Here is a 15,273-nt window from a genome sequence, read left to right as displayed (position 1 = left end):
GAGGCGGGCGGGGGGGCGACGACGAGGGGGGAGCGGCCGCCGCCGCCGCCGCCGCCGCGGGGGGAGACCATGCGGGGGCCGCGGGGCGGGCGGGCGGGACGGCGGCGGGAGGCGGAGCGGCGGCGGCAGCCCCGGCGGCGTTAGGGCCCGGTTGGCGGGGCGGGGCCGCGGGGCGGTCCCGGGGCGCACGCGCCGCCCGGTGCGGGGCGATCGCGCCGCTTTTCTCGCTACATTGTATCCGCCGGCGGCGGAGAACAATAGGCGCCGCCGCCGCCGCCCCCCGGCCCTGGGCGCCGCGGCCGCCCCCGCCCCCGCCGCGACCCCCGCGACCCTTCATGCGCTTCCCCTGCCCCCGGGCGCGCCGGGCCTGGAACAGGTAAAAAAAAAAACCAAAAAAAAAAACTCGGACATAAAAAAAATGTGTATTTATATAGAATAATAAAATAGTAACCGGAGCCGGCCGCGCCGCCCCCCCGGCGCTGCGCGGAGCGCGCGTCCCGGCGCTGCCGGCGCTGGGGGTCCCGGCGCTGCCGCCCCCTCCCTGCCCCGCTGGGTCCGTGCGGAGCGGGACGGGACGGGCTCGGCGCTATTGTCCCCTCGGCAAAGTTTGCCGGGGCCGGGGGAAGGGGGGGCGGCAGCGGCGGGGCCGGATGGGGCCGTGCGGGGCGGCTGGAAGGGGGTCCGCGGGTCCCCGCCGGGCGGGGGGGCGGGGGCCGGTCCGCGGTCCTGCCGCGAACTTCAGCCCGCAGCAGCCCCCTCGGCCCCGGGGGTCCCCGTGCCCCTGCCCGGCTCGGGGGGCTGCACGAGCCGCAGGACCCACGGCGGGGGCGGCCGCTTCGGGCTCCTTGGGGCTGGGAGGGGGCTCGTGGGGGCCGCTGCGCCCTCCTGCTTCCTCCGCTCCCTGCCCGCGGCACGGGGGGGCGGGTGGGGGGGCCCTGACCAACTTCACCCACCGCGGGACCCCCGGCCCGGCCCGCGCCTGTCCCGGGGCAGCCGAGCCTTTGTCCGGGCTGGGGAGGGACCGCGGGGGCATCTGCGGCGGGTCCCGGCCCCGAACCCCCGGGGCTGGTCTGGGGTTAGAAAGTGTGCGTGGGGAATAAATTAAAACAAACTCCCCGGCCTGACTTTGGGTATTGTTCAAGTTGTCCCCGGGTGCTTTGAGGGGGGCTGCAAAGTGATGCCCCCACTCCCTTACCCGGATTCTCCGGGGTCTCATCTCCCCCTGGCCCCTCTCAAGGCACCGAGGCATGAGGTTGGGAAAGTGGCTTTAAAAACACTGACCTGCTGCACTGATGACACTTTAAAAAAAAGGGCTTTGCAAAGAACATAAAAAGGGAAAAAAAAAAGAAATCCCCTGGATGTTTTTTTATAGTGGTGAAGGGTTTTCACATGCTGGGCTGATTTCAGTGTTTTTTATAAAACTTCGTTGAAATGTAGTGGCTGAGCCTACAAATGCTTTGGATCACATAGAGTTTTTTGTTTTGTTTTGTTTTGTTTTTTTACCTTATGATTAATGAGTTAAATTTATTGGCCAGCTGCCCTTTGTAACCATGAATGAGTTCTTAAAAAAAAAAAAAAGGCCCAAAAAAAAAAAAAAAGGGAATCTTTTATCTCATCCCAGGCCTCTCTTCCTCCCTCCCAAAGAAATATTTTTCTATTACAGCGAGCTGGCCAAAAAGATCAATCTCCCTTTTGAAAAAAAAAAAAATAATCTGTAAAATTAGGAAGAATAATATTTACCTATCTCGCAAGGTTGCCTGGAGGGCTTTATTTTTGCAAAAACACTCCGAAAACAAAAAAATTTTTTTTTTTTTTGTTTCCAGTCCCTTTTGGGAGCGGAGAGGGTTCAGTTCTCACTGAGCGCAGAGCCTGGCTGGGCATCCCCAAACACGGTCCCTGAAAAAGCAGCTGCAGGTGCTCGGCGACCCGGAGGAAAGAGCTGTAACATCAGACTTTTTTTTTTTTTTTTTTTTTTTTTTTCCCTTTTTTTTTTTTTTTTCCCCCTTTTTTTTTTTTTTTTTTTTTTTTTTAAACAAAACTCGGCAAGGACAAGAGAGCCTCCTGCGGGGAGCGAGCGTGGGGGAAGGCGAGGGGGCGAGCCGAGCCAGACAAGCGCCTGAGTGATAACTTGCCTGAACCCTTTGATAAATGAGTTGACTCTTTTTTTTTTTTTTTTTTTTTTTCCCTTTTTTTTTTCCCCCCCCCCCCCCTTCATTCGCCACACGCCAGGAACAGAATTGGCCCGAACTAGTGGAATTGGCAGCAAAAAACTAACATACAAGTGTGTCTGGTCAATAGAGCGCTTGTTCCTGCCGCTGGGTGCTGTGTGAGGACTCCGACTGTGCTCTCCGAGGAGAGTTGGACGCCGGGGACACGCTGAGGGCTCTTCTTTTCTCGCCCCCCCCTCGCTCTGTCTTTTTAAAATATTCATCAATGGGGTGGGTAGTTTGCTCTAGTCATTAAAATCTCTCCCTCCCCTCCCCCTCGCCTTCTCCAGGACTGCCACTGTTGAGTCTGTGGGAATATGAATCAGCAGCAGCAGAGAATGGCTGCAGTTGGGACAGACAAAGAGCTCAGTGACCTGCTGGACTTCAGTATGGTGAGCGAGCGCGGCCGGGGGGCTCGGCAGGCCCGGGGCTCTGCCGGGGCTGGGAGCTGCACGGGGGAGGAAATGGGAGCCTGTAAATTGGACATGATGGGTTTCAGATGTGCCGTGTTTGTGTGCGTGCACATGTGCTGCAACTTGTTTATTTTCAAGTTAAAGCAAAGCCTCTGCCCCTCCTCTCTCCCCCCTCTCCCCCTCGAACGTGTGTTGTTTCCTTGCAGGGAGCGCAGAGAGGGTTTTTTTTTTTTTCTTCTGGATGGGAAATTTTGGGGGAATTAACGGAGTTGTGTGTTCTCTGTTTAAATGCTCACTGGGTGACTGTTTCTGCAGCCACGCAGAGATGTAACTTCAGTAGCTGATTAATCAAGCTTTTTTCCTCTCCCCAGATCCAGACTATTAAACTTTTGCTCCCACAGGTTATTTTGTCACAGTTTGAAACGTGTCCAAGCTCTCCGGCGCGTTATTTTTGCAGGAGTTGGACACTTGTGTTCCCCATGCTCTGCTCCTCTGTATCCTGGAAACCTTGAGCTGCCTTTAGGAGCTGTTTATTTTCAAAGCAACAGGACCTAAAGAGTTCCCCCCAAGGGTGTGCACAGCTCAGAGGGAGGAGAAGTCCCTTTAGTCAGGGCAGAGGGGGGTCGGTCCCTGGCACGTCCCGTGTCGCGCTGCCAGCGGTGCTGCCTCTCCTTGGCAGGTGACTCGTGGTCAAAAGCAAACAACTGTCTGTTGGGTTCCTCTGTTGTGTGCTGCACCCTCATGGCACTCGGAGCGTGTGCCTTGCTGTTTAGATAAGCAAACGTGCTGCAGAGATAGAAACAACAGCCCCAGGAGGGGGAATAGCCAGGGGTGTCACCGCTGTGGCTCTGGGCTGGCCTGGGTCACCCAGCCCACGGCCCTGCTGGGCTGGATGTCCTGCCCCTTGGAGAAGGGACTGAAAGTGGTGGCAGAGCTAAGGTCACCTGCAGGCCTGGTACCTGTGACACCTGTGGATGTGCTGAGGCTCATCTGCTTTTCTGCATCCGTGCCCTGAGGTTCAGCAGTGGGACATAAACCTTTCTGTACAGCTGGGGTTTGTACCTGTTTGTGCTGGTGGGGGGGTCTCTCAGCCCTCACAAGAGCAATTGTCCTGCAGGAGAGGCCCAGTTCTCCCAGTTTCATCCTTCTGTTGGGAGGCTGGTTCTGTGAATTTGCCAGTGATGGACTTTTGCAGTAGGATGTTTTACAGTGGGTGCAGGGGCTGCAGTGACAGTGTCCCTGTAAAACCAGGAGTCAGGTCAGGGCTTGCTGGGGAGCAGCAGTGTGGTTATTTGTCCCTCTCAGAGGTCCTGGAGGTTGGCAGGAGCCCTGGGGCCTTCCATCTCCTGCACTGGGAGTTTTGAACTGCACTTAGGGTCAGTAACCCAGAATCTGCTCCTTGGCCGGGGCTGCAGCAGCTCCCAGTTTGTTTTTTCTCCCCCTTGGAAAAAAATCCAATCCCACTCACCATTCAGAGCTTGAAAAAAAACCCCAAGACCTTTTCAAACCTAACGAACCATCCTCATTTGCATGCTCAGATCTGTATTCCCTGGAGGGGCCCTGACCTGTTCCCTCTGTACACGAGTGTTCCTGTCCTTGAAGATGAATCCACACCAAATTTGGGTTCAGATTCGGTGCTTTTACACTGGTGTAAACCTGGGAAGGACCAGGACTGGTCCTGTGTGGGTGTAAAGGCTCGTGCAGCAGCACTGGGGGTGGCTGCTCTTGCAGCAGCAGGGCCTGCAAATGTCATTTGCCAGCAAATGATTCGGAGACATTCCCTCCAGGATCAGTCGGCCGATGGGCTCCGGCGCAGCCTGGACCAGAGCCAGCTCTGTTTCACAAACCCTCATCTCCACACACCCTTCTCCTGAGTTTGCATAAAGGGAACATTAACATCTCTCCTCCAGGATGAGTAGCTGAAATGGAAAAGCTTCCTAGACTGTACGTGGTGGGTCCATCAAAGAGGCTCCTCCATGATTTGCTCTCTCTGTGTCCTTGGGATGCAGAATTTTTGTCCACAAAGCTCCCTCTTCCAAATGTATTTTAATTTGAATAAACAGGAGTGGAGCATCAGTTCTGCAATCCTCTCCAGGAGAGGAGATGGGAGGGAAATCTAGAGATATTCAGAGCAGCTGGAAGCATTTGCTTCAGATCAGCATTTGGATTGCTTTTTTCTAGGGAAGATGTGCTCAGCCCCAGTAGCCTGTGGTCCAGCCCTGAGCAGTGTTTTGCTGTGGGAATTTTAAGATTTGGCCATAATGGGTTTGCACAGCCTGGCCTGAGTTCCATTAAATGGCAGGGTTGTGTGAGATGCTATAAATTGGGGCTTACAGTCCTGTCCATAAATAATGCCATTGCATAGATCCTGAGCTCCCCCAAAGCTTTGGGCCAACACAGTTTCCCAATAAGGCAAAAATCAAGGGATTCTCTATGTGAGCTGGAACCAAAGGCCCAGCAATGCAGCCTCATGGCTGCTTTGGGGTGTGCATGGCAGCACACTTACCTCTACCCTTGAACAAATTGCCTTTTATGATTGCCCCAAAGTGCAGGTAATTTGTAAGCTTGCCTTCACCGCTGCTCCCTGGCAGCCGGCCAGGACGGGCTGGCAAATCTGGAGAGGAGCTTTCCAGAAAGCATCCTGCACATCCTGCACATCCTGCACATCCACCCGAGTGGGCAGCTCAACCCACTGGTTAGGCTGGGCTTTGGGGCTGCCAGGTCAGTCTGGCAGGTGCAGGCTTCGTGCAGCAGGAGCTGCCCTTGGCCTGTGCTCCTGGGAGATGATGGACCACAAGGACTTGGATATTAAGGAATGGTTCTTCCCCCAGAGGGTGCTGGGGCACTGCCCAGGCTCCCCAGGGCAGTGGGCACGGCCCCAAGGCTGCCAGAGCTCAAGGACAACACTCTGAGGGACAGGGTGGGATTGTTGGGGTGTCTGTGCAGGGCCCAGAGTTAGGCTGGATGATCCTTGCGGGTCCCTTCCAACTCGGGACATTCTGCTGTTGTATGACTCGTGGTTATTGGTTATCTCAGGCCATCTGTTCCGCTGTTGGTGTGTTGTGGGAAGGTGTGGGCAGGTATCCTGGCTGGGCTGGGATGCTCCAAGGGCAGGGGCACCCCTGGGCACGGCCGAGCTGGAGCAGAGCAGCCCCGGGAGGGTCCGTCCGTGCCGCCGAGCGCCTGCGGAGCCGGAGAGCGGCAGCGGCTCGGTGCCAGCCGGGGGCTCTGGCAGGAGCGAGATGCTGTTAACAGCCATGATTATTAGCAGAGTATTAACCATATGCTGCGGGGAGGCTGCTGTCAGAGGGGGTTTCTGGCTCGATGAGACGGTGCAGGGTGGGCAGGGGCCTGAGCAGTCGCACAGGACCTGCCGGCTCGTTTCCCCGCGCTCCCGCCGCGCTCCGGCCCCGTGGCTGCTCCAGCCGTGGAAGCGGGGGTGGAATGCCTGGCTGTTGGCAGCAAGCAGGGCTCAAGCAGCTCCTCCTGCCCTGCTGGAGGATGCTGAAGCTGTGCCCTGCTCCAGCCAAGGCCCGATGCCTGCCCTTCCATGATAAACCTCTCACTTTTGTCCGGAGCGGAGCAGTTGTGAAGTTTGACTTCAGGCCGCAGTGGGCGTTTGGGGCCACAGTCAGGAAGGTCTGTCTTAGGTGAACACATATAGAATGTCCTGCTGGCAGTGGGTTTTGAGCCGAATTCCCTCTTCTCCCCAGATTAACAGCTGGATACTTTCCACGCTGCAAAATAGATTTCAGGTTTGGAGTTCAGGCTTGAGGTTGGGTCAGCCTGGAGTTCAAAAGGTGGGAGAGGGGAGAAAATGAAAACTGATCTAGTTCGAAAAGTGATGCGCTGGTAGAAGTGCACAATATATGAAATGCTGCTTGATGTTCCTTGTGTCTGGCAAATTCTCTTTCTTGCCTATGAGAGTTTGGGGTGTCTTGGCTGTAACCTCCCCGGGGGAGGGTGCGGGTGTTTGGATCCTCCCATGTGCTGGATTTGCCCTGGGAGAAGTGGATGGAGAATAAATTCTTTGGGAGGGGTGGAAATGGAGCTACAAGGGTGTGCAGAAGTTGTCAGCTCTCAGGGAGGCTGGAGGTAGGACTCGAGAAACCAAAGACAGCGACTTAAGATGGGGGATTTTACATAACCGTTTCAATCTACATTTATTCAAATCTAACAAAGGCCAAGTAATGACCCAATTACAACCCTTGAGAGCTCGTGTCTGGGTCCCTCCTCAATGCCTGGGTCCCTCCGTAGGTGCCAGCTCCGGTTCATCTCCTCCCTGCCCCCCCCAGTTTATTTTTAAAGCAGCATTTTAAAAGCAGAAAGGAAATTTGCAGTGGGTGGATGAACTTTGCCTGTGAGCGACACACGCCAGCGAGGGCAGGCGGCACTTCACGTATGACTTGTGCCTTGTGCCGGCTCCTCGGGGCTGCAGCCCACACCCCAGTGGAAAAAGAGGCTGGGAGCAAGAAAAAAAAAAAACCCAAACACTTCCTGGGGCTGCCAAGTGATGAGTGTGGAGGGGTAACCCGGGATTCCCCCCTCCCCATCACCCTGCTTGAACGGCTGGAGCTGTGCCAGGGGGGTTGGGATGGATCTCAGGGAAAGGTTCTTCCCCCACAGGGTGCTGGGGCACTGCCCAGGCTCCCCAGGGCAGTGGGCATGGCCCCAAGGCTGCCAGAGCTCCAGGAGCGTTTGGACAACGCTCTGAGGGACAGGGTGGGATTGTTGGGGTGTCTGTGCAGGGCCAGGGGTTGGACTGGATGATCCCTGTGGGTCCCTCCCGACTCGGGACATTCCAGGATTCTGTTCTTCGGCATCCCCACGTGCCCTGGTGTGGGAAGGGGTCTGTGACTCCTAAATCCCCTGGGGAAGGAGAGCAGGAAGGTGTTGCATCAGCCTCAAAACACCTCTGAAAGCAGGCAGAGGAGGGGAGGGCATCCCCGGGGTGTGGGGGTGTTTTAGGGATGCTGGGTGTGCTGGGGATCACCAGGGGTGGGGGGGACCCACCTTCTGTTCTGCAGAAGCAGAAGGCTCTGGGTGCACAGTGGAACAAGGCTGTTCATTTTCTCCACTCCTGTTTGGTGCTCGAACGTGGGGTTTTTCAACCTCAGCAAGTGCTGAGCAGAAATGCTCATGGAAACGAGCCAGCAGTGCCTTGGGGTTTCATTTGTTGGAGGTTTTTTTTATTATTTCTTTTTTTGGGTGCCCGGGTTCATCGTGCATCCCTTCCCCCCGTGCTTGCACATGCAGGCCTGCCCCTTGGAAAGGGGGTTCCTAACCACTTAATCCTCTTCCCTACCTTGAGTGAGCACAGCCCGGGTGGGACCGGCCCCATAAATTCCATTTGCAGTAGTTGTGGAGGTCTTTGCAGAAACCACCCCCTGCCCTGCAAGGGAAGCCCTGCAGCAGTGCAGGGAGGAAGGTTGGCTGCAACCTTCGGTGTGGCAGGGTTTGTTTTTATTTTCTAGCCCAACTTCCTGAGGAAACAAGTGTCATCTGATGGTGGGGCTGCCGGGCCACCCCAAATACCTCTGGAGCCCCTGGGGTGGGCAGCAGGGGCTCCCCTCGTGGGGCACCTCCATGGTGGGGGTCCCTGGGCAGCCCAGTGTGGGCAGGTGCTGGCAGCAGTGCCAGGATGCTTAAACACTGTTTACACCTTTGTTTAAATCCATATATAGAACATCTACACCCCGTGCATGCATATATATGATCCCAAATTTGTGCTCTTTATGAATGGCAGTTGGTTCCTTAACTGCTCTCTTTGCATCTCTACCACATTTAACTGTATTTTGTTGGTTTTGTTTTTTTTTGTTGTTTTTTTTTTTTTTTTCTCTCCCCAGCATTTGTGAAAACAAAGCTGGGCAGACTGCTCTGCACAAAGGAATGTTTCTGACCACAGCCAGACATCAGCTATGTCAGGGCATGAAACGCTGCATTTCTGTAGGCTCTTGTGCCATTACATTGTTTAATCTTCAAAGCATTAAACTTTTGAGTTACTCAGACATTACAAAGCTAAAAATAATAAAAATTCAAATGACTTGGTGGTGAAAGTATCTTGAGTAGAAAAAGGATATTAAAATGTTAATTCACTAAACGTTTTCCCACCAGTTGTTTTATTGGCTGGAGCTCCATTTGTGTGGAGGAGAATTAGTTTTCTTTTCTGCTGCACGCAGGTGCATGTAAATTATTAAATAGCAGCTTCTGAAACTCTCCCAACTTTTATTAAAAATATTTATACAGGTTAGGTGACGAGGTGTGCAGTGTTTTTGAGGAAGCTCCTGGCAGGAGGAAGCTCAGTTGTGATACTGAAGCTGCAGCAATAGAGCAAACAAGTCCCCAGAGCGACTAATACCGTGAAATAGGTTCATTTTTGAAACCTTTGCACTTGGAGTAGCTTCTCCCCCCAGCCCCCGGGGCCGTGTTGGGTCCTGGGGCTGCTGGAGCCCCTGGAGCAGCGGGGTGGGAGCTGCCCTGGGAGGCTGGAGGGCTCATCCCGCGGGGCTGGCGCCGAGCTCGGGCACCGCCGGATCCTGGGGCTGAGTCATCTCTGCCTGTGCCAGCCAGACCCACGGGCAGCCCACGTCCTGCCCAGGCACTGTGTGTGTCCAGGGAGACAGGATGAGACCCGGAGTGCTGTGGGAGCTGGGATGGGGAGGGGTGAAATGAGCTTTTCAGGGTGCTGCAGGGGCGTTTTTCCGCTGGGTTTCTACGAATGGGGTCGGCCCCGTGGGCACCTGCAGGGAGGGCCCTGGTGAGCGAGTTAGGGAAGAACCTGCTGGGTTTGACCACAGCACTGATGCTCCTGGGCTGGGTTTTGGTTGCACCCAAGGAACCAGGCACGCTGTGGACACAGGAGCATCACAGAATCACAGGGTGTGCTGAGTTGGAAGGGACCCACAAGGATCAGCGAGTCCAGCTGCTGTCCCTGCGCAGGACCATCCCCAGGAGTCACACCCTGTGCCTGGGAGCACTGTCCAAACGCTTCTTGAACTCTGCCTGACTTGGTTTTGTGACCCCATCCCTGTGTCAGGTTGTGTGTGTTAGTGCAGAGCTGCTCCCCTGCCCCTCCTGCAGCTGATCCATGGAGCAGGGACACAAGGAGAGGGAAGTTTTTTGCATCAATAAAGTGCTCCTCTTCCCCCTTTCCTCCCCCAGTCTGACCCCTTTGCAGCAGCACAGTAAAACTAACAGACTGAAATCTCTTTCTCTTCCCTTCTCTCATCTTCTTGTTTTTCTAGATGTTTCCCCTGCCAGTGGCTAATGGAAAAAACAGACCCACGACCCTAGCGAGCACTCAGTTTGGAGGATCAGGTACTGTCATCTTACTTTTTTTTTTTCCCTAATACCATAATGATTCTCACAATAAATTTGTGTTTGGTTCCAGAGACACCAAAGGAGGGGTTGGTGTAGTTCTGTTATGTGTTTTTCTGGTGATGGATCTGCTGCTGTTTCTCTGGATGATTTTCTTGTTGCTCCGTGTGTCTCCGGGTGGGCAAAGCTGCTCTTGCTGATCTGGCTCCTGTTAAGAAGTTGCTGCCTGAGCTGGAGATTGTTGTCCCACCGCTCCAGGATCCTGGGTGCAGACAATCAGGGCTGTTCTCTAAGCTGCTTAGACATGTCTGCACTGCCCTGGAAGACTTTTGCTGTTCCTTTTTGAAGACGTGGTGGTAGTGGTGGTGGTTCATTCCTGGGGCTCGGCTGCAGTTTGGGTGTCTGCTCCTTGCAGTCCCTCCAGAGGCTCCCTGGGTGGGACCTCAGCATTCCCAAAGGGATCTTGTGAAGCCCTCCTGGCTGGATGCTTCCAGGGTGCCAAGAGGGGGCCAGGGATGCCAACATCCAAGGGCTCTGGGAACAGGGCAGCTCTGGGGAGGAGGGGGCTGGTGATCTGGGTGTGATGGGGGACTCTGCAGGGTGTGTGGCTTCAGATGTCCGATGGGAAATGTGCTGCTCGTGGGTTTGAGGCTGAAGTGGAGAATTCCTGGGCAGTGCTGTGCTGGATTTTTGATGCCTGAGGAGGCTGTTCTGTGCGGGGCTCACACGGCCCCTGACACATGGGAAGTTCCTTCGTTTGCCCTTCTTGCTGAACGCCTTGTGGATGGTTAAAACTCAGCCTTCTCTACCATGGGCTGACTCCAGCTGTCCAGGGAAACCCCTGGCCACGTGGAACAGCCATGCTGTGCCATCCTGGAGATTTCTGGGGAGCACCTTTGGTGCCCCAGCATCAGTGTTGTGGGGCACTGGGGAATCTGCAGCAGCAGGATGGGGGTTCTGCCCTGCCCTGCCCTGCTCTCGTGCCCTCTTTGACCAGGGAAATGTGCTGCCTTGGGATTGAGCTGTTCAGCTGCACGTCAAGATGGTTTCGAGCAAACACTTTTCCAGGGAGGGAAGCTGTTGAGTGGGCTGGAGGAAATTGGAGGGGGGAAAACTCCGGGGTTGACCCAGATGGAAGCCGATCTCTCCAGTGAGTGTTCCTTGCGCGACTTCTGCTGTTAAAACGATCCCACAAAAGACGTGCTCCACGCTGGGGGAGAGGAGCAATGGCATTCATGTGTTTCCTGCTCGGAGCCTGGCCCGGCTGCCGGGCCTGTGGTGCTGGCCAGGAGCAGAGGCACAGCCGGACCCCCCCTGCTTGGCTCGGCAGCCGCCGGAACGGCACCAAATCTCTGACCCACCCCCCCCCTCTTTTCTTTGGGGTGAGTGAAAGGTAACGTTGACACCACCCTTCCTCTGGGCTGCTGCTCTCCGGGGCTGCCTGGGAGAAGTCCTGAAAGCAGAGCACTGGTGTTATACAACTGGGCTGGAGGACGTTGCACAATCCCTGCTGTCCCAGGCGTGGGCTCCGCCGAGGCTCCCTCGTCCTGCCGTGAGCATCCTGGGTTGGGAATTCAGCTCAGGGAAAGGTTTTGCTCCAGCAGCTGACTTATCCCTGGGGCAGCCACCCTTGGCCTCACCTCAGGGCGGGGGACACGTTTCGTTTGCGTGTTGGCTTTGGGGCTTCTCCCTGTTCCTGAATCTTTGGCTTTTTGCTGGTGGGGTGAATGACTGCAGGAAGACATCAGTGAGATGTTCCATGCTGTAATGGTTTGATTTAGGCCTTCCCTGGCAACCAGGGGTGTGCTCTGCCTGTTAGAAGGATCCAAAGGGTCTAAACAAGGTCCTAGATAGTGGCAAGTGGTTGTTTTCATAGTTTGTGGATGTTCTACCTTTATTCACTAATAGTCAGCAAGGAGCAATCAGGTGCTAGTTAGAATCTTAAAATCATGGAGTTCCAGCCCCTGCCATGCCTTCCACTAGCCCAGGTTGCTCTAAGCCCAGTCCAACCTGGCCCTGATCATCCCCAAAGGTGGTTCATCCCCAGAAACATCCCCAGCCATCCAGCTCAAAATTTGATTTGAAGTCGAATCTTCACTAACCCTGATGTGGTCAAGGGTGAAAAGCAGATGGTCCTTGGATTTGGGGACCTGGGCTTGCTGAGGGAGCAGAGGGTCTCACAGCCAAGCCATAATCTGGACCTGGAGATTAGCTCCCTGAGTCTTGCCGTGCAGGAAGGCCAAGGCTTCATCTTTATTGTGCCTTGTGTTTCCAGCACTCCTGCTCAGTCAGGGCCTGTAGCACCAACGAAGGCAGAGCAGCATTTGCCCTCCACAGCCACCTCTGCCCAGAAAGGAGAAGCAAACACTGATTTGTGTAAATCTGAGCTCAGTGCTCACAGAGCCAGGATCTCATCATCTGGGCTCATTGTATTAGGCCCAAGATAATAAACTGAAGTTGTCCTATGTGCCAGAAAAATTGGTGTTTCATCCCTCTGTCCACACAGGATGGGATCCCATCATTGGGTTGATGGCATTTGGGCTGGACATGGGAATTCATGGCTCCCACTTTCCATCTCTCTCCTTCTCCTGGAAATCCTGGAGCAGCGTGTAGCTTTTAATATTTTTCCTCTCCAGAGGAGCTGTTACCTCAAGGCTCTTTCCTTCCCAGGGGAAGTGAGGAATGAAGAGAGCAAGGCACTGCACTGACTGATCACTCCCATCCAAAATGCCCCACTTGCCAAGACGAGGTTCTTGCTTCCAAAGTGCGACTGGCAAATAAGGGAGCACAGGCATTTGAAACAGAGCTACAGGAGAATCCCAGCTGTAAAATCACCCCAAATTCAAATCCTTTTCAAATCCAAAACTTCTTTACCAGAAGGCTTGTTGACCATTGGGCTGTCCAGGGCAGTGGTGGAGTCACCATCCCTGGAGGTGTTCAAACAACACGTGGATGTGGCACTCGGGGACACGGTTGAGTGGTGACCGTGGTGGGGTTGGACATTATGATCCCACGAGTCTTTTCCATGGTTCTGATTAGCAATTCCATGATTCCGGTGACTGCCCTGCCCAAGCTGCCAGTGGCCCCTTTGCCAAGGGGAACCTGTTTCCCTCTCCCGGGCCAGAAAAATCCAAAGTGTTAACCCAAACCCTCCAGCTTCGAGATCCCTTCGCTCTTCCTATTCGCCTCCCGTGCTTTTGTTTTAAGCTCCTGCCACTGTTTCCCTCATTTCTGTCCTCAAATGCTCCGGGGAGGAACTGCTTTCGCTCCCCCGCCGCCCGGACAATTCAGCACCTCCGCTCTGCCTTTTCTTGGCAAGGAGAAACCCAACAATTGCCACGAGTTTGGAGCTGACGTCACCCGGCCCGTGTCTGCGGCATTTATAGCACATATAGGTCACCGCGGGAAGTTGGTCCTCCCGGGGCCTGGAGCTGCAAACCAGTGTTTTCCAGCCCGGGCCGTGGGGCGTCGGGGTTTTATTTTAGCCGGGACACCCAGCCCGTCGTGCCCGTCGTGCCCGTCCTGCCCTCCAAGGCAGCGGTTCCGCCGGCCCCTCCCCGAGCTCTTTGCTGTTTGCAGCGGCAAAAACATTTGTGAGCCGTGTCCTCCACGGTGTCCCGGGTCATAAATGACTGACCTGAGCAGCACCCAGCTCCCTGGCAGTGCTTCCTTAAACCTGCCTCGGGCAGGGAGCTGCTGGGGCCGGATTTCACCTGGAAGGGACCATTTTAAGGGATGTTGGGACAGCAGCAGCACCAGGAGGCAGCGAGGTCGGGCTGTGCTGGGGCTGGGGCCTTGTGGCTGCTGAGCTTTCGTGCAGGCTGAGCCTTTGCCTCAGCAGAGGAGTTTGGGCTCTGCAGGGCAGGGGGATGAACCCAAGGCACGTGGTTGAGCGAGGTAACACATCTGGAGCAGCACTTCCACCTGTGGGTAATGTGGAGAGCGTTCAACCATCTCACTCCACATCCCTGGTGTGGGGTGCCAGGATTGGGTCCTGTTGGAAGAGGAGCCCAGGGGTCTTCTGCTCACAGGCAACGGATAAAACCTCTGCTAAAAAATAGGGGTTTTTTTGGGTTTTTGCCTTTTAAGCAAGCTAATTCACCATTAAGTGCCTTTTTCTTCTTGCTTTGTGCCGAAGTGAGCTCCTTGGCTTGGGCTCTCCGGTGGATTTGGGGGGGGGAGTCCCCTCCTGGCCTGTGCCGTGATTCCCACCCCCAAAATTTGTTGTGTCCTTTCTCGCTCGTGAGCTGAGGCTCCTCGTGGGGGAATTGCTTTGATCGGGGGAAGTTCATCAGGTACATTTGAAGCTGGCTGAGCAGGGAGTTTTTCAAAGAGTTACAAGCTGGTGCATGTAACAAATTTTAAGTTATAGTCTAGTGAACAAAGCAAATGGATTCTCCCCGGAGGGAGGCGAGTCCGGATCCCCTTTGAAACCCGCTTTAAACAATGCTCGAACTTGGATACCTGTGGCAACAGCACTGAAAGTCATAAATTCTATGAAAGCTGGGGTTGTCTCTTTAATTGGTGCTGTGGGGGAGCCGTTTGAAGGTTTAATTAGTTGCTGTGTGCAGGCAGCCCTGTGTCAGGAAGCCCCGATCTGGTGCCCTGGTGGGAGCAGGATGGTGCTGGGCTCCACTCTGCTCCTGGGGCTGGGGGGGTTGGCAGTGAAACCATGGAAGCTGAGGCTGGGAAGAGCCAAGCCCAGCGTCCCTGTTGCCCTGCTGTCGAGTCTCAGGCTGCAGAAACCCATTTGCAACTGTTTTCCATAGCGAGGAAAGCGGGAGCTTTTATTAGAAAGGCTGTATCACGTTTTCCTACAAACTGCCTCGAGTTCCCACATGTTTTGCTTATGCTGAAGTGGGAGTGCTGGGCTCCACTTGCTATTTTGATGGATGATGAAAGGCAGACGTGAGGTGTGCAATATGGGACTTGGTGTTTTGAACTGGCACTTGCCATGAAAGTCCAGGCTCCGGGCTGTGTGTTTGTGGGGTGTGTGACCCTCAAACTGTCACCAAACACAAAGCCACCACAACAAAAAGGGCAAAGCAGGAAAATTCACCTGCCAGCCCGTTGGTGTGACCATTTGTTTCAAAGTAAATGTTGCTGTTTAGCCATTATCAAAGGAAATCAAAGGAGAGCTGGGGCTGTTCAGGCAGGAGTAGAGAAGGATCCAGAGAGGCCTGAGAGCCTCTTCCAGTGCCTGAAGGGGCTCCAGGAGAGCTGGAGAGGGACTGGGGACAAGGGCCTGGAGGGACAGGACAAGGGGAATGGCTTTAAGCTGAAGGAGGGCAGGGTTAGGTGGGATATTGGGAAGGAATTCTTGGCTGTGAGGGTGG

At 54.9% G+C, this 15,273-nt stretch overlaps 1 protein-coding gene across 14 annotated transcripts in view; it reads left to right on the top strand.

The window, feature by feature from the left end:
• The first annotated feature begins 310 nt into the window (after positions 1-310).
• The window catches only part of TCF3 (transcription factor 3), a 78,785-nt gene continuing 63,822 nt past the window's right edge, over positions 311-15,273 (top strand). For all 14 annotated transcript variants that reach the window (XR_001878378.1, XM_017837011.1, XM_017837009.1 and 11 more), the window contains exons 1-3: positions 311-376; positions 2,498-2,599; positions 9,865-9,937. Coding sequence is in view for 13 of the 14 variants with exons in the window: in XM_017837011.1 (XP_017692500.1) it covers positions 2,525-2,599; positions 9,865-9,937 (148 nt within the window). In the remaining variant the exon portion in view is untranslated. The remainder of the gene's footprint in view (positions 377-2,497; positions 2,600-9,864; positions 9,938-15,273) is intronic.

Source organism: Lepidothrix coronata, unplaced genomic scaffold (assembly GCF_001604755.1).
Source record: "Lepidothrix coronata isolate B3197 unplaced genomic scaffold, Lepidothrix_coronata-1.0 Scaffold290, whole genome shotgun sequence".
NCBI classification, from domain to species: Eukaryota; Metazoa; Chordata; class Aves; order Passeriformes; family Pipridae; genus Lepidothrix; species Lepidothrix coronata.
Note: the sequence above shows the minus strand (reverse complement) of the source record. Positions and strands in the feature narration are given on the sequence as shown.